Here is an 18,203-nt window from a genome sequence, read left to right on the forward strand (position 1 = left end):
TAAAGATTATAGTCTTTCAGGTATCCAGTATATTAAAAGATGTCTAAGTCATGAGTGTTATCTATTTCAATAACATCTTCTGGATCCAGCTTCATTTCACTGTGTCCTTCCTGCAAATCATCCAGAGAAGCCAGTGCCTCATTTGTGTCACTAGCAAAAGTCTCTCGAGAGGCATCATCATACTCTTGAAGGTTGAGCCCTTTAATGGCTTTCTTCATCGTCTTTCCCAAGACTTGAATTCTCCTCTTTTTTGCAGCTTTTTTGTTCTCATACTCCTTTTGGTTTTCCATATAGAAGATTTCCTTCAAAGAGAATTTTAATACCCCATAAGGTGCTAAGGAATAATAGTCAGGTAAAAAAAACACATCACCTTTCAGGAACCACTGGTTCCCTTTGCTCACCTTTAAACTAAAGATAAAAGCCAACTTCTGAAAAAGAACAAAGCCCCCTTTGCAAGACTGCTGTGTATTAAAATGCTTTAAAAACGGCTAAAGAAAATCTGAAAATTAATGTTTGAGCTTCCTAAAGTCAAAGGGTGCCCTGTTTTAAATTGCTACAGGTCTGTCTGCCTAGCATATGAAAACAGGAAGACTGTAATATTTGAGAGCTGTAATTCTTCCATTAAGGCAGGCAGGTACCCTGAAGTTAGAAAGATTTATACTTCTGAGTCACTGCTACCCACTTAAATAGAACAGCAAACAAAAACGCTTAAATAAGTTTTGGATGTCAAAAATGTGGGAATGGAAAAGTCAAACTATGATTTGTTCTGAAGAGCTTTTAAACAGGCATTCACAGGCACAATTGGCCTGATCTCTAAATTCTAACAGAGTATAACTTCGTTGTTTTAAATTCTAACAGAGTATAACTTCGTTGTTTTAGGAATCTTTGCTGTTAGTTTCAAGTGTTGTTATCACTCAAATGTTATGTTTTGTAATCACTTACTGATATGACTGAACAGTTCTATTGTACTTCTAATACGCCTTGAGTCCCAGTGAGGAAGGTGGACTATAAATAAAAATGAATATCCCCAATGAGAGGACGGGATAGATCCTTTGATGACAGTCCTAGATGAGCTGCCACTTTTTAAGGCTGGCCAGTTTCGTAGGCTGTACCATTGCATGGTCACAGCCCTAAATGAAGACTGTGTTAGTTTTCTTATCAGACCTAAATTTGTTATTACTAAGAACATAAAATGAACTATGTAAAATTATACATTGATCCCTTCTGAAAACTAAAATTACCAATTCCCTAGTTTTATTCATACAGTAATTAAATATATCTAGCTTTTGATAGAACATTAAGCTTCTATATTCCAAAGTGTTCTGTGCATATTTTCCTTTTTACAAGCTGGAAAAATTGTGAAAATAAAACTGCATAAAAATAAAATCTTTTATTTTATTTTAACTACATGAACTTTGAGAAAGCCTCCATAGGCCAAAACAGAATACAAAAGATTGCAACACCTATTTACTAGAGGCAACTAAGTGGCTAGCATATACAACATATGTGATGATCCTTGATTCAAACCGTTTCCAGCTCTCTGGGGAAAATTTGCACTTGTATCATAATATTAAGTCTTATCACTAAATATGAATATTGAAGTTTCTAATATGAAAACTTCAGTAAAGCGTCATCACCCACACTGTCATATACTCTATTGAGAAGCATGCAGTACAATCCAATGCAAAGTTACTCCACACTAAGCCTATTGACTTCAATGGAGTATGACTGGAATTAGACAGCTAAAACAATAAGTAAGTTTTTCCATTTCTTCCAACTTTCCTATTTTTCCACTATAAGGGGGGCCCCTCAATTTCAGGGCCCTCATTCCTAACATCATCTTACTTCAGAAGATTCATGAAGGGCATGAGAAAACATTAGGAACAATCCTATTAAATAGATGTCTTTTGAAATTATTTGAAAATATAAACAAATGGCACTTGTATATATGACATTATTTACCTTGATTTGTTCTCCAGTCACACTAGGTGTATTCTTCAGCAGATTTAAGTAAACTCCTCCTGGTGTCCTCCTCCTAGTACCATTCTGGACAACAGAAAAACAGATTGAAAGCTACAAGTGCAAGGCTGAACTAAGCAGATTGGGTGAGTTCACAAAAATGTTTGTTTGAGCAGAAAACTGATGATAGAAGGATTAGTTATCTTTTTTTTAAATACACCCTGATTCACAATCAACCTAAACAGAATTGCACATTTTAAAACATATTTACTTCAACATAACGTTGCTTAGGACTGCACTGTTGGAGGGTTCTGTATTTGTTGATACATTAACCATGCGGTCTGACAAAGTCTTCCTTGAAGAGCCGAGCATTTCAAGAAATGTTATTGTGGGCATCCAAGATACTATTTTCCTGTCTAAAATCTATATGCTCATGGCTGTGAAAGAAGGGAACGATGGAAGTGCTGCCACAACATATATTGCCCTAAGGCCATGTGTAAATTTTTACCCAGTTTACTTTACTTCTGTCTAGTGTAGTCATGTTACTTAGAGCACATTTTTATCTGGTCACTCCCTCTAATCCAGTTTTCCTAGAAGTGCCCGAGTTAAATTATTCTAAGGTAAGTAGAACATTACGAGAGTTGCAATGGCATAACTCAGATGCTGTCTTTCTCCTAGGGCTGAATTCTGTAGGAAAACACAACATACTTTACTTGTATTTGTCACTGTTACTTGTCTTTTAAATAACTTAAAATGCAAAAGATGATGTACTTTCAAGGCTGCATATGATACAAATACAGCTCTAGGAAGGTGACAGACAGCCTTTGGCACACCAGACCATTTAGTATGGCACAAAGGGCTGGCTCTGAGACTAGAAATGGTCCCCCCCCCCCGTGCTTTATAAGATGATGAGCACCAGATGAGTAGCCATGTTGGTCTTCGGTAGAAGAGCTAGTCCAGTAGCACCTTAAAGACCTGCAAAAGTTTATCAAAGCTCCAGGATATCCAGTGAAGGAAACTTTGACTCTCAAAAGCTTGTACCCTAGAAATATTGCTGGTCTTTAAGGTGCTATTGGATGCAAATCTTGCTTTCATAAAAATTAATCTTTGTTCTACCCACTGCCTTGAAAAATGAAATGCATAGAAAGCATGATACATGTTGTTATTATCAAATAATCTTAATAGCTAGGTGGAGAAGGGTATACTTTACCATGCAATTTATGAGAATGTTATGTTAGTTTTTTAGACTCCTGAATTTATCTTCCTACTCTCAACCCCCATTACAGTACATGTAAAATCACAGCTAGCTTTTACCAAGTTTACTACTTGTGCCCCATGAAAGTACAAAAAAGCCATAAAGAAACAAGCATATTAATCATATCAATTTTTACAGGTACTTCAGAAACTTCCATACATATTGATACCACATTCTAATTGCATCTAATTAAGTATTGTCAACAGAAGTTGATGACCAGAGGTCATGCTATGCCAGAAGAGAAGATGGTTTACTACCTAACTCAAGTGCTATGGACATTTTGTACAAACTGGAAGGGATGGTGCAGTTTAAAGAAATCAGAGAATTAATCCTTGTGTTACAAGCTTTTTAAAAATAGTACCTGGAGATCATAATTTATCTGTATTTTAAAGGAATGACCGTCATTAACATTGTTACTATTATATGTTGTCGAAGACTCTCACGGCTGGAGTTCATTAATCGTTGTAGATTTTCTGGGCTGTATAGCCGTGGTCTTGGCATTGTAGGACCTGACGTTTCGCCAGCAGCTGTGACTGGCATCCTCAGAGGTATAACACAGAAAGATGGAGTACTCTCTGTGTCAAGGTGAGAAGAAAAATGGTAGGCAGGTAATTTATATCTAGTCAGGAAGGTGGGGTAGGGCTGAGTCATTATCTTGTAGGAGTTCTCCAGGCTGTGACATGCTAATAGAGGAGCTTTCCTGAAGAGGTTCTTTTGCATATAGATTGGCTGTTGAAATTCTAATCTTATCTGTAGTGCTATTGTAAGATGTAGACCATTTTGTGTTTTTCAGGACAGGAAATCATGCCCTATTTATTTTTAAACTCTCTTCTTTCCTGTTGAAATTGTGTTTATGTTTATGAGTTTCAATGGCTTCCCTGTGTAATCTGACATAGTAATTGGATGTGTTGTCCAGCCTTTCAGTGTCTTGGAATAAGATACTGTGTGGTTTCTTCTTTCTGTGTTATACATCTGAGGATGCCAGTCACAGCTGCTGGCGAAATGTCAGGTCCTAAATTGATTGGCACAGTCATAGGACAGTACGAAAACCAAAAAGAACTGTGATGATGTGACGCTTAATAATTTTCTTTAAGAATCAAAATGATACAATAAGTGAACAATAATATACAAAATAATGGGAAATTGACGGTGGTCTTCGGAATGCCTTGCCATTTCGATGGCTGATCTTCTTCCGACCAAAGATGTGAGACCTTGTTAAATATAACAACATACATTTTGAAAAACTTATATCACTATAAGAATCATTCCAATAGAATTGTTAATAAAATAGTATGAAACCTTACAAATACTGTCTCTCAATAATTCATTTCCTCTGGTGATGTTTCAAAGATATCAGTGATGATTTTCTATAAAATGCAACGAACACTATTACAATACACATGTATTATGAATCATCATAAATAAACAACTTGTGTATAGTACTACATAAAAGACTTATCTACAAAACTTACCAATATTCATAATAGCTATAGTATCTAGTAGAGCTTCCGTGGGCTACTGGTATTGTAATGCCTTACCAGGTGAGGCTCATGTAGACATTATATACTTATTGATTTCTTTACATTGATCCTGTCATTACTTAAAAATGGTTGTCAACTTTTGTAAGAGTTCTTCCCTAATCCAGGCACACTAAAAGGGCTAGTATTATCCTGATACCTATCATGTGAATCTCGTATAGGCAATATACTTCTACTTCTTACTCCATAAAAATCCTATAATTACTTATGTGAAGTTGCCAACTTATATAATCACAGTTCTTTTTGGTTTTCGTATCGAAATGTCAGGTCCTACAATGCCAAGACCACGGCCATACAGCCCGAAAAATCGACAATTAATTGTTACTATTTACTGTAGCACTAGTATACTAGACCATATAAATAAGCAACACAGGTTTTGTATTCTTAGCTACTGACAACAGAAAACATGGACATCAATATTTTCTTTACTTTATAGTTTGTTTATTTACCTCATTTATACCCTGCATTTCTTCCCAATGGGGATCCAAAGCAGTTTACATCATTCACCTCTCTTTCATTTTATCCTCACAAAACCCCTTCAAGGCAGGTTAGGCTCAATATGTCTGATTAGTCCAAAGTCACCTTGCAAGCTTCCATGGCAGGGCTGGGATTTGAACCTGTACCCCCCAGATCCTAGCACACCACACCAGATATTGGTAATCTCCATATACTGGAGTCAGGGATTATTTAACCCTCTTTGAAGAAATAGCCAGAATCTGCCACAATCCAAGAAAAAAGGAGCTTCTTTTCCCCCCAACCCAGGCCAAAAAGCCTTGACACAAATAACATGGCAGCAGAGATCCTGGCATTTGTTGGGGAAAGCAGATGCACAAATAGCATTTGAAAGTCAGTGATCATGAGTAGGTACTAAACAAGTTCTAACAACAAATCTCTGGTTTTCCTTACCACTATCAAAAGACCTCCATTTTGTTCCACTTCAGCAGTCTCCATCATTAATTCGATAGCTTTCTTTTTTCCAATGATTTTTACTACCCGTGCTATCAGATCCTTCTTTGGTTCACATAGCCTAGAAAGAAAAGAAAATTCTACAAAAGATAGACTTTCCTTGCACTCCATAACCAGTTTGAGTGACAAACCGCTAACTTTTATCAACAAATGTACCTACCATTGCCAGTGTTAGTATACTGATACTTAGTTTATGACAACAGCATGATTAATCAACTACAGAGTAAATGCACACTTACCCAGACATAAGCCCACTGAACAAAATTCATTTCCTAGTAGACATGCCTAGGCTTGAGTCTAGTGGTTATCTAGAGCAATCCTACACAAAATTACCCCAGGCTAAACCCACTTAAATCAATGGGCTTAGATTGGAATAACTCTGCATAGGATTGCACTGTTAAATGGGTACCTTATTACTGATTTTTTGTACAAAAGACCTGAAAACATACCTGAAATTGAACAAGGGAACCAAGAAAAAGTTACATCAAACACAACCAAATATGGTTTAAAGGAGCACATTAAAATTTAGGATAATTATTCATGATACTTACCTACATTTTAATTGAGTAACTATCATTTTTTTAAAAAAAAGCAGTTTAAGAATGGTTGTTGGCCCAAAAGAACTTCTAGCTGTGAAAACTATGTTGATTAAAAACACATGGATGCTCTCATTCTCTGAAGCCTAAAAGGGACAATATACAACTGCTTACTTGTCCTGAGGGGCACATTGGCAGTTGCAGTTAGGCAAGGAGAAAGATTGCATTATCTAAAGGGCACCTTTGCCTTGCAAGCAGCTCAGAGAAACAAAGTGTTCCTTCCTCATAATGTACATACATTTAACAGCAGCAACCCCCCCCTCCAAAGTATATAATACAGAATATAAACAATAAGTGAAGCACAATATGGCTTAAAGAAAAAAAGAGAGAGCAATAAAGATACACAGAAGTACAGAAATGTTTGCAACCAGCTACAATTCTGTATGAGCTATCATTAGTTTGGGCTTCTTCTTAACAATTTAACTTCAGGTTGTGCTACAGCTAACACAAAAGAAGCAAATTCCTTACTAACATTCAGGATCATGTAACATAAACTGTAAACACATTTTTAGGGTCCAAGAGAAGAAAACAACATAGTACCAAAACAGGAGTGGCAATTTTTTTCATAGTTGCATCCATATAAATTAAGATGTGTTTTAGTACCATTGAGAACAGTCATACAACAGTATTAAACAACAGCAGGGCAAAAAATGTAATGCTTATATTTTCTATGAAAGTCTGAAAAGGTTTTATGTTTTCTTGGGGGGGGGGAAGGCTCTGTTTATGTGCAGGAATGGGCCCAATTCGTATGTTTAGCTTTGTTCATGCGAGGTATCCCAGTCACTTAGGGAGCAATGCTATGCAGGTCAAGTCAGAACTAATTCCCATTTTATTCAACAAGGCTTCTATTCAGGAAAGTGCCTTCAGAACTTTAGTTATTCAATTTGAAGAATACAGAGTTAAAGAGGTACCTGAGGTTTTTACCAATATATTTATTTATTTTATTTGCTGGACCAGCCCAGAACTCTGACTGAACTAACAACTATAGATTCTACCAACTGAAAAGATGTTCTGACTACATACACTATATTTTTGTATATTATAGTTTGTCAATTTTAAAAATGAAACATTTGAGTTCAGCCACATCCACCAGCACTGTTCTTAAAAATATACTCTAGATCTAACCAACAAATAAATGTAATTAATGTGACAATCTTACCGGAAGGCAATTTCATCTGCCACTTTTTCCTCAGAGTCATCTTCAGTGATTTCACAACTCCCTTTATAATTCATTTTTGTTTCACCCAGTCTGTCTTTAACAGGCCGTTTCCGTTTTAAGAGACCTTGTCCATTTTCTTCCTCCTCCGGTAAAATATTTTTGTTATCCTGCATATATTCGTCCAACTCTTTGTCCAGTCTCTCAGTTACTTCTGTATCAGATTGTTTCATCAGTTTTTTTGCCAACAAGTAATTGTAGGTCTCTGAAAACCTGCTTCTGTCAATACTACCCTCCATCCCTAGTATCCCAAGTTCTGAGGCCACTGCATCTTGATTCTGTTCTTGAAGCACCGCTCCCCATACATTGTTGATCTTTTTACCCCCCACGTTCAGTGGCTTCTGGGGGTTAAGGGCAAACTGAAAAGGATCTGGTTTAGGGGGAGGAATGTTAGAACACTTCTGGCGCTTTCGTTTCCACAGACAGCTGTCTTCATCTGAATCTGAGAAGCTTTCATCACTTGAGTCTACATTTTTCACTGTCCGATAAGGGACACTTGGGGCACAGGATGAAATGCTGCTTGGGAAAGATCTGGCTGAACTGTTGCTATCAAGTTGTTTCTGAAATTTAAAGAGAATACATAGTTTTGTTTTTTTAAATGAACAATTTTCTTCTGCCCTGATTGCTATACTACAGAAAAACAGAAGCACTGATCAATATTAAAGGTAAAGGTTCCCTTGCTCGAAAGCCAGTCGAGTCCAACTCTAGGGTTGCGGTGCTCATCTCCGTTTCAAAGCCGAAGAGCCAGCGCTGTCCAAAGACGTTTCCGTGGTCATGTGGCCGGCATGACTAAACACCAAGGCGCACGGAACGCTGTTACCTTCCCACCAAAGTGGTACCTATTTATCTACTTGCAATTTCTTGCTTTCGAACTGCTAGGTTGGCAGGAGCTGGAACTAGAGATGGCAGCTCACTCCGTCATGCGGCACTCGGGTCTCAAACTGCTGAGCTACTGACCTTTCACAGCCTGCAGTTCAGCGTCTTAACCACTTGATCACTATTACTAATTCTTAATTACTGTTTTCATGACAGAAGTAATAAACAGCAAGCCATCACACAGTAAACAGGAAATCTAAGATTTGCTACTGAAGTTACAATGTGATTTTACTTCAGCTGCCAAAAATTTAGCCACATGCAAAGTTACTTGTCTGTCTTCATCTTTTAGTAACTAAGGCCCCTACCACACGGCAGGGAAAACACAGTGAAAAGCGCGGGGAGGAAGAGGTAAGAGAAAAGCGCGGGGAGGAAGGGGGAGGCTGCCGAACTGCGCATGCTCAAGCATGCGCAGTTCGGCCAGGGGCCGGGATGTGCCGCCGCAAGGACGCGCCTGCCAATGCCACGGCCAGTTTGAGGCGCTCTACTTTGGAAGAACCACCCAGGTAGGTGGTTCTTTTTAGTGCGGGTTTTCGGGCGGGAGGGACGGATCGGGGACGGACAGGCAACGATTCCCAAATGTTGCCGTGGGATCGCGCCCATTTGCTCCGCCCCCGTTCTGTCTCACTCCCGGATCAAAACCCCTCGTATGAACAGGGCCTAAGAAGACTTAGCTTCTAAAGAAATGGAGTATTGCTTAAGCAAAGCAAAAATCAATTCAACTCTCAAATCTGAAAATTCAGGGCAATCCAAAATATGATATATAGTCAGTTCGGTTAGTACCACATCCGCACAGTCTATTAGAGTATGGAAACCATTAAACCTTCCTAAACCACCTAACACCACTACATGCCGAACACCTTGAAGCAGACTTGAGTACAGGCAGTTAGCATCTTCCCACAGTTTCTTATTTACTGGGGAAGACAGAAGCTAGAGGAGAAATGCCTTATCCTATAAGGCCTCCAAGCAGACAGTGTGTGTGTGTGTGTGTATAACATCTGATTACTTCTCTTAGTGCATGCATACTTCTTCCTGAGAGAAGAGAAAGGAGAAAAAGGTCCACGTCACTCCCTAGATAATTTATATTTATTTATGTAACCTGCCTCTCTCTCCAATGGGGACCCAAAGCAATTTACATCATTCTTCTCGCCTCCATTTTATCCTTATAACAACCCTGTGAGGTAGGTTAGGCTAAGAGAGTGTGACTGGCCCAAGGTCACCCAGCAAGATTCCATGGCACAAATGGGGATTTGAACCTGGGTCTCCCTGGTACTATTCCAACACTCTAACTACTACACCACACTGGCTCTCAGAATTCAGAGTCATCCTTCTCCTGACACTTCTCTTTTTTCCACAGAATACACAGAAGCAGAACAGCAAAGTTACTAGTCACTTTGGTCCTTGTTCATTTTTTCTGAGTTTCACGACAAAAAAAGATAGTGTTTGTGAAGAAATGCATTTTTTCTTTAGAGGTTGAAATGAGCAAAACCGCCACTTTGTGTTTTAAAAGTTTTTTTCCTCCTCCCTGGGCAGAGAACATGCAGGGAGGAGGAACTCAGTCAATGGCTCTCCAGGGCTCACCTCAGCTACTCCTTAGGAAATGCTAATAGGTCCAGCTAAAGACAATGGGATAGTCAAGCTCTCCCCCCCTCTTCTCCAAGCAGGGAACAGATATTGGGAGGAATTAAGACTAGAGAGACTTCAAGAAGGAAAAGCCTCCTTGACTTGGCCTGACCAGGTCAGTGGGAGGGGAAAGGGAGAAGATAAAACTCCAGTAAGCAAGGAGGGGTGGCTCTTTGGTGCTGAGTCCATCAGAGCAGATAGAACTCTTAACTGAAGTCTGGAGGAGGTGGCCATTAACCACATGCTGGCCTGAGGAGCTGGAGGAAGCTGCAAGACAGTATAACATCCTAAGCTAAGGAACCTGTCCTATATTTTAACATCTGATAGGGCATGTATAGAGAGAGGGACAGAGGAATTGCGTTTTACCCATTTCTTTTTAATCCCTTGCTCAATCTGGTGTTTTGCTAAAAGTATGCTCTTGAACATTTTCTCTTTAATAAATACTTTATAACTTTTGATGTACCATATAGACCTCTATTGTCTTGGACACACTATTGTAAAAGGAGCACGGGGGGGGGGGGACAGGGCAGTTGGCAAGTGGCTATTCCTCCAAGATCACACAAGGCAATAGTCACCATGATGACCAGGCACTGGGCAGTGGAAGACACAGAGGCAAGGCCTCAGAACTTGGAAGGGAAGCTGGGAGTCCTGACCCTACCAGTGGGCAATTCCTTACAAAGGTCAGGTGATGGCAGGGGTTACCCTAGAAAGAAAGAAAAGCCTCTCCAGGTGTTGGAAAAACCTTGGAGGGTACGGTGGAACACGGCCTGCAGGCCAGAGCAGACCCGTTTTGCCACAGAGTTATTTAGAGCTTCCTTATGATTTGTCAAACACAATCCTCAAACCTTTCTCTGGTATTCTCAATATGTATATCTTTTCAATATTATGTCCAGGGCCTAAACTGCCAGGCTTGGATGTATGTGATCAAAATACAGTGGCTCAACCTAATTTGATACCTAATACCACTGTCATGTTAACAGAGAGGATGGATATCAGTAAGTAATTTTCAAACGTTTCCAAATATGCTAGTACCTTGAAAATTAATTGCCGCTTGGACTTCTAAGTGATTGTATGATGTTACGTAGGGAAAATATAGCTGACTGAGTAACACAACATACTAGTGTGATGTAGTGGTTAAGAGTGGCAGACTATCATTTTATTGTATTTACTGTATTAGAATTGTGAATGTTTTAGATTGTATATTGCGTTTTATCATGATGTTACCTGCTCTAAGCCCATTTGGGGGGGGAGTGGGCTATAAGTCTAATGAAATAAATAAAAATAATCTGGAGAACTGGATTCAGTTCCCCACTCCTCCACATGAAGCCTGCTGGGTGACCTTGGGCCTGTCACAATTCTCTCAGAACTCTCTCTGCCCTACATACCTCACAACATACCTGTTGTGGGGAGCAGAAAAGAATGTTATTGTAAGCTGCTTTGAGACTCCTTAACGTAGAGAAAAGTGGGATAAAACAACTTACTCTTCTTATCACACAAAAGGAATTTTGTTACCTTGTTACCTTTTTGACTTCAGAAGCATAGCCTAGATGCTTAATAATGTAAACATATATTTCTCTACATATATTACAGTGAGAGCCATAGACACACTATACAGTTTCTTCTTTGGGTACCAACTAGCAGCAGCACAGTGTGTTCACGCTATCTTGCTCATATTATGAAATATTTAACTACCGGTTCTTTGAGTTTAAAGGATATTTAATAGTACAGGACATTATAAATACATTTTAGCAAAGTTACAACTCTCAAGTTCCATTACTAGTGTGAGTCAGTACCATATTTATATTTTATAAAAGATGTCAAAAGTTAAGCAAACAACATTACCACCCAATTTCTGTCATCACAGAACACCTTTTACTTGTATGATATCTTAGCAACAATATAATCACAGACTGACAAGAAAGATACTAAAATATAATATAAAAGAGCCAATCAAAGAAAAAAGCCATATGGTTTTAAACCAGGTAAGAATGTACTTGGTATTCTTAGATCAGAGGAAAAGAGAACACACACACAGAACACAATCTTTTCAACTGACAATAGTTTCTCTGGTCATGTGATGGTGATTGTTACCTGCCAAGAGCAACTGTGCAAATGACTATTAAGGTCACAGTGAAGGTCACACACCTAACTGAAATGATCTTAGTTGAGGGCTGTCTGGAAGCTACAGTTGGTATAGAATGGTGCAACCAGAATGCTGACTGGAGTGAGTTGGAGGGATCATATTGCTCAGTTCGGTTCCATTATTCTGGCTCCTAATTTGCTTCTGGATCCAATTCAAGGTGCTGGTATTTACCTTACCAGCTCTATATGGTAGGCCAGCATACCTGAAGGACTGCCTACTCCCATATGGACCTACCCACCCACTCCAGTAAGCTTTAGAGGCCCTGTTTCAGGTGCCTCTGCCATCAAAGGCTAGACAGGTGGCAACCTGACAACAGGCCTTCTCAGCCATGGTGCCGAAACTCTGGCTCTCCAGAAGACTATTTGCCGGTCTCCTTCTATTGTTGTCTTCCGTCAGTGGGTGAAGACTCCCCCGCCCACATTTCCCTGCTAACTGTTATTGGCCCTCCTTCCTGGTTGTGTTTCTATGTGTGTTTATGTGCTTTATTGAAATTGTTTAAATATTTTATAAAAACTTCATTTTAAACAATGTTTTATTATCTCAGACATTTTAATGGTGAAATGTTTTAATGTTCCCCGCTTTGGGGACCCTATCTGGGTGGAAAGGCAGCATAGCAATGTTATACATAAATAGATTCCATAGCAATAGATATCATAGCAACGAGCCTTGGCTTTGCCTTTATAAGACTGGAACCCAATTTCCAAAAGTTGGCTCTTCCTTCAGCACAACTGGGACAACAAATTAATCAACTCCACAGAAGATTCCAACAGGTCTCCTTGGTGTGTTGAGCTTTATAAGGAACTGGCAGAGCCCTTCTAGTTGCAGCCAAAGGTGAAGATATTATTTGATGAAACTATTTGACTCTAGGGTAAATTTATGGTGATATGGGAGATAATTCCATGATACAATACAGGAGATAATCCCACTGTCCTCACAAATGTTATGAGAGCACAATGGGACTGTACCACGCCTCAGAGTGGCTATCTCTGCCTTTTTTAATTTGGTCATTATCTTGACCAACAGAGTTTGTGTTGTGGAACTTCCCTGATGTACTACACAACTGACCAATATAAGGCCCCTACTAGCGCCGCAGTCTGCATTACTAGTTTTTTGTGGCTGTCTCAGAAGAGGTCCTGAAAGGAAATATGTGCTTTTTGATTCTAGGTTTCTTTTTATGTTGGTTGAATGCTAGACTATTCAATCTGGATGGTGCTATTTGTTTCAACAGGTCCAGAACTAGAACAAATTAAATTAATATTTTGGTTTTGTTGTTTTGAACCACCGGGGTGAAACTATTATCAGCCATAAAACAGAGAAGTCAAAAAGTAGTTCGGATTTTGGCAAGATCACTCTAATTTTCCAGCCCCAAATCTCATTTGCTGGTACATTTCCTTAGTGGGAAATTCTCAGCCCTACATTAGTCTATAATATCTTTGGTCAGGAGGTGCTGCAAGTAGTGTTCCTTCTAAGATGAGTTAGTGTGAGCTAGCTCACAGTTTGTTTTTTAAACCCCTGAAGGGATATTTTTTATTTTGCAATACAGAACTACAAAGAAAATATTAGGAAGGGAACTACAACTAGGGATAAAGGAAAGATAACCACACTATGCTAAAACCCCAAGAGGAGGAGATCTTATCCCTGTTAGTATGGGTGTTAGTACCAAAAGTGTTAATATCACAATATACTCGTAAAGTTCTTGTTTATCACCGCTTCAAATGTGTTAATATGTTGTTATGAGAGAACTTTCTGATCATCTTCTTGTTCTTCGCTTTAAAAGGCCATTTTTCCGAGTCCTGCCTTCACTTCGGCTTTCTGTCTCTAAAATCGTATACAACTCTGGTGGAACCTGCACCCGTTTCTGCAGCAGAGTCCTCTTCCGTTCCAGAGGTGGCAGAGTCACTAGATTTCGTTTCTTCCTCCTTAAACTCTTCCTCTGTTCCCAGCTGCCACCATAAAAATTCTTTGGCTTTAAAGGTGGAGTCCATCTTCTCTCTTTTATCGTTGATCTTAAAGATGACACCCTCCGGGACCGCCCATCTATACGATATTCCATTGGTTTGAAGGAAAGAAATTAGATCTTTATAGTTTTTCCTCTTTTGTCGAATTTCAAATGGAATGTTTTGATAATTACATTTCCCATTTTCAGTGGAGTTGCTGATGTCACTTTTAAGATGGCATCTCTGGTTTGTCTTCTTGAGAATCTGACCACTATTTCTCCAGGCAGGCTATTTTTTTAAAATATAACTGGAGTATGCCCTGTAGGCTAGCTCCATTTCTTTTACAAGTTCATCCACTGTTAAGCCTATTACTGGAGCAATGATCTCGCTAAGCACCTTCCTCAGGTCCTCCTGCTCTGCTTCAGGAACTGCCTGGAACCCGAGAATCATGTTGGCTTTTTCCATCTGTAACTGCAACAAGCGATTTTCTTGGACGTTCTGCTTCGTTTCCACTTCTCCCATTCTTTTCTTCAATTTCTTGCTTGTGGTGTCTATCTCTTTAATTTTCTCATTTGTCTGCTCCACTTTTTTCTCCGCTTCATTCAGCTGGATCTGTTGAGATGCAAAGTTCTTATTCATCACGGTCAATTGCTGGTTAATACCGTCGAGTTGTTCCATCATCAGCTTAAGCATATCCGCTAGGAGTTTACTGACGTCTGCTCCCTCTTCCGGTTTTGGGTTCTGATGCCTGGCGGTTTCGTTTTCAGCTTTCTCTGCTGGGCCGCCATTTTCTCCGTTTTGGTTACAGTTTCTACCGCTTCTTCACGGCTCGAAAAACTCGCCCCACGATGACAAAAATCAAGTAAGTCTCTCAAAACACACGTGTATTTTGTTCCCTCCCCCCTTTGTATCGCTTATCAGTTTATTTGCATAAGAGGTGTCGCTCTTTGCGACCGCTTTTGTCAGCGGAGGGGGGATTGCTTTTTACAGTAATCTGATTTATTCTGAATTTATGTTCATTGTTGGTCAGTTTCTCTAACCTCGCTCATAAATCGCCATTCCGCTCAATCTCCGGCGCTTGTCCCAGTCAAACCAGCTAGTGCCCGAGGGCCACACAGCGGCTGGACCGTCAGGGCCGAGGGAAGCCTCAATTCTCCGGCATTACACCATCGAAGAGGCTACCCCTCCAAAGCCCCCTGGCCTGGAGCCTATTGCGAAGGCTCTGTGGGGGTGTCACTTGAGGTGGCACCCCTCCAGGCCACTGGTATGCAGATCGCTCTCCCACAGCTCGGGGAGAGCGTCCGCCATCGCTGCTTCATAAACCGTAAGTCCCAGCAAGCTCACAGTTTTTTAGCCTCCGGCTGACACATTTTTGTCTTAGCTCAGGAAGGATGGCTCCAGAGTGAACTAATTTATGCAGTAGCCAAATCGCTCGCTCACAACTTAACGCCAGTAGCTCACAAAGTAGAATTTTTGCTCCCAAGATTCCACAGCTTAGTGGGAGCATTGGCTGCAAGGTCTGCCTGTTTGCCAAGGCTCTTGAGGGAGTTTGAATGAAGATTTGGGGTTTGTTATTTTAGTTTTGTTTTTTAAACTGAAAATGTTTTCAACTACTGTAAGCTGCCTTGAATTACAAAGAAACGTGGGGTACAAATGTTTTAATTAAACATAATAAATAAATTCCAGATTACAAGTAATGCTCCCTCTAAGATGTGGAGTCTTGTGAGCAAAAATTCTACTTTGTGAGCGGCTGGCATTCAAGTTGTGAGTGAGCGATTAGTTTGCTCTGGAGCCATCCTTCCTGAGCTAAGACGAAAATGTGTGAGCCAGAGGCTAAAAAACTGAGCTAGTTCACACTAACTCAGCTTAGAGGAAACACTGATTACAAGTCCTGCATGATCTGAAAGGTTATATAAACACTTATTATTTAAACAAATTTGGTTCAATATACAACACCATCTTATATTATTTCACTCTCCCACTTCATGATGGCCAAAGCACACAAACCTAAATACCCAGATCAAGCATGTGGATACATGCTTCAGTCATATGCACACTCTCAACTCTTCTTCACAGAAAGCCGTTAACTAATGCATACAACACCTTTCACCTTTTCAGCTACCATTTAATAAATCAGTATACTCTAGTTAATAAACTAAATGTGCATCAGGAAGATCTGTGTTCAAGTCCCACTTCTATTATGGGGCACACTGTGCAGCTTTTGAACAACTCTCAGACCAGCACATTTTACTCCAAAAGTCCCCCCCCAGAGAAGCTTTATACATTATAACTGTAGCAAACCTTATACTAAAGCAAGAAATCTGGTATTCTAATCTATCAACAAAACGGATGGTCGTAAAGTTGTATGCTTCAGTATCAGGCAGAACCTCAGCATGCCCCACCAGGGCCATCTATTCAATGAGCAGAAAGGTGCTGATAAATAATCCCCCATCTTGAGTTACTAGGTCCAGAGAGGCTGAAGGCTTCTGTAGCTTGAAGAGAAAGCAGACCTTGCAGCTTGGGGTTGCAATGACGAGAGAAACCGCATTCAAGGGAAAAGTCTGCCGCCAGATCCCAGCCTAGTTTACCCAAACGGAAGCCTGGCCGATTTCGGTGTGCTTTACTCTGGATGAAGTGTGCACAGGGGCCCTCACAGCCGGGTCTGGATCCAGCAATTCTGCAGGAAGCCATTCCCGCCCCTTCGCTCTCCTATGGGGGCGGGACGGTTTGCCGGCAGCGCTGCCGAGGCCGCAAACCCAGCCTAGGTAAACGCAAGGCGGGAAAACAAACGCGCGGGAAGGTCTTCTTTGGTGGCCTCACCTGCTGTGGGCTACTGGCAGCGGCCGTGACCGGCATTTCGCAGTCCGAGCCCGAAATCTCTCCATCCTCTACGTCCTGCTCCATCCCCCGAGCCTCCAGCGCCATCTTCCCGCCTCTCAGTTAGACACAGAGCGACACCACCCAGGAAGAAAGGCTGGAGGGGGTGGGGAGCTCACACGCGTCCCTTCCCCAAGCCTACAAAGCCCGACTCCTGGCCGCCTCTGGCTCCTTTAAAGACGAGAACATTCCACTATGCCTACAGACTCCACAATGCTTTGCACGGGGGGGGGGAGCGGGAGTGCAAATTAGGTTCGCCGCAGCAAGGAATTTCGGGAGTTGTAGTCTTTGCGTTCACACTCCTCCTAGAAGACAAGGGGCTTAGAACAGTGTAACTGCACCATGAGGGTGTTTGTCGGGGTTCTTGTCAATATCTCGATTTTAAAGTTCGAACATATTTACGTTAAATTTACGGTAAGCACGCTCAGATTTCAGTAAGATTTCAACAGTTCTATGAAAGTCTCTCTTAAGGAAATGTTCTATGAAAGTCTCTCTTAAGGAAATGTTAAGGGCAAACATAGAATAACTTGACAAATAACGGAAAGAAAATTCAGTGCAAAACCCTACTTCTAAATATCATTTTCTCCCACGTACCGTGATGGAAAAATGTATCCCTATTTTTGTATATAAATCTTGCCTGGTTCTGGGTGGGGTTGTCAAGCAACCAGGTAGGGTTGCCAGATCCAGGTTGGGAAACTCTTGGGGATTGGGGGATGGGAAGGACAGAGACCTCAGTGGGGTACAATGGCATAGAGTCTACCCTCCAAAATATCCATTTTCTCCAGGGGAACATTTTCTCTGGGAATTGATCTCTGTAGTCTGGAGATCAGCTGTAATTCTGGAGGATCCCCAGCCCCAGGTCCCACCTGAAGGCTGGCAACCCTACCTGGTTGGCTAGTGATGGTGATCTTCATCATCTTGGCTCACAGGACACTTCAACAACTTCCAAGAACTTTCATTCCACCATCAGCTTGAGTCTAGACAAATGCACGCAACAGGTTGGTTTGCTGCAAACCACAGCAGAATTGTACAATAAATATATAAAATCACTTTACATACTTAGTACACTTCCAGTGTATGTTGCTCAAGCTAAAGTCTCTACAGCCAGTCTCTACACTACAGTTGCATTTGTTTGGGCTCTTTGTATTTACATCTGAAGGAATTCTTTATTGTACACTGTTTAATAAAATATATACATATGGATTTACTTGTGGAGGCTA

At 40.6% G+C, this 18,203-nt stretch overlaps 1 protein-coding gene across 1 annotated transcript; it reads right to left on the reverse strand.

Moving 5' to 3' along the window:
* Positions 1–32: 32 nt before the first annotated feature.
* Positions 33–17,159, reverse strand: PHAX (phosphorylated adaptor for RNA export). The gene is made up of 5 exons (XM_015413520.1): positions 16,927–17,159; positions 7,474–8,090; positions 5,659–5,779; positions 1,963–2,046; positions 33–302 (listed from the first exon to the last, which is right to left on the reverse strand). Exons 1-5 carry the CDS (start codon positions 17,029–17,031, stop codon positions 33–35), a joined length of 1,197 nt encoding a protein of 398 aa, XP_015269006.1. The 5' UTR covers positions 17,032–17,159.
* Positions 17,160–18,203: the final 1,044 nt, after the last annotated feature.

The sequence above is a fragment of the Gekko japonicus genome, unplaced genomic scaffold (genome assembly GCF_001447785.1).
Source record: "Gekko japonicus isolate JY-2015 unplaced genomic scaffold, Gekko_japonicus_V1.1 scaffold245, whole genome shotgun sequence".
NCBI classification, from domain to species: domain Eukaryota; kingdom Metazoa; phylum Chordata; class Lepidosauria; order Squamata; family Gekkonidae; genus Gekko; species Gekko japonicus.

What these genes read in the sequence shown, in the direction of transcription:
- PHAX (XM_015413520.1), bottom strand. Translation starts at nt 17,031, where the DNA reads ATGGCGCTGGAGGCTCGGGGGATGGAGCAGGACGTAGAGGATGGAGAG. An exon ending in CTGCCAGTAGCCCACAGCAG is followed by an intron (nt 8,091 to 16,926) that starts GTGAGGCCACCA and finishes TTTAAATTTCAG; the next exon opens with AAACAACTTGATAGCAACAG. An exon ending in GCAGATGAAATTGCCTTCCG is followed by an intron (nt 5,780 to 7,473) that starts GTAAGATTGTCA and finishes TTTTCTTTCTAG; the next exon opens with GCTATGTGAACCAAAGAAGG.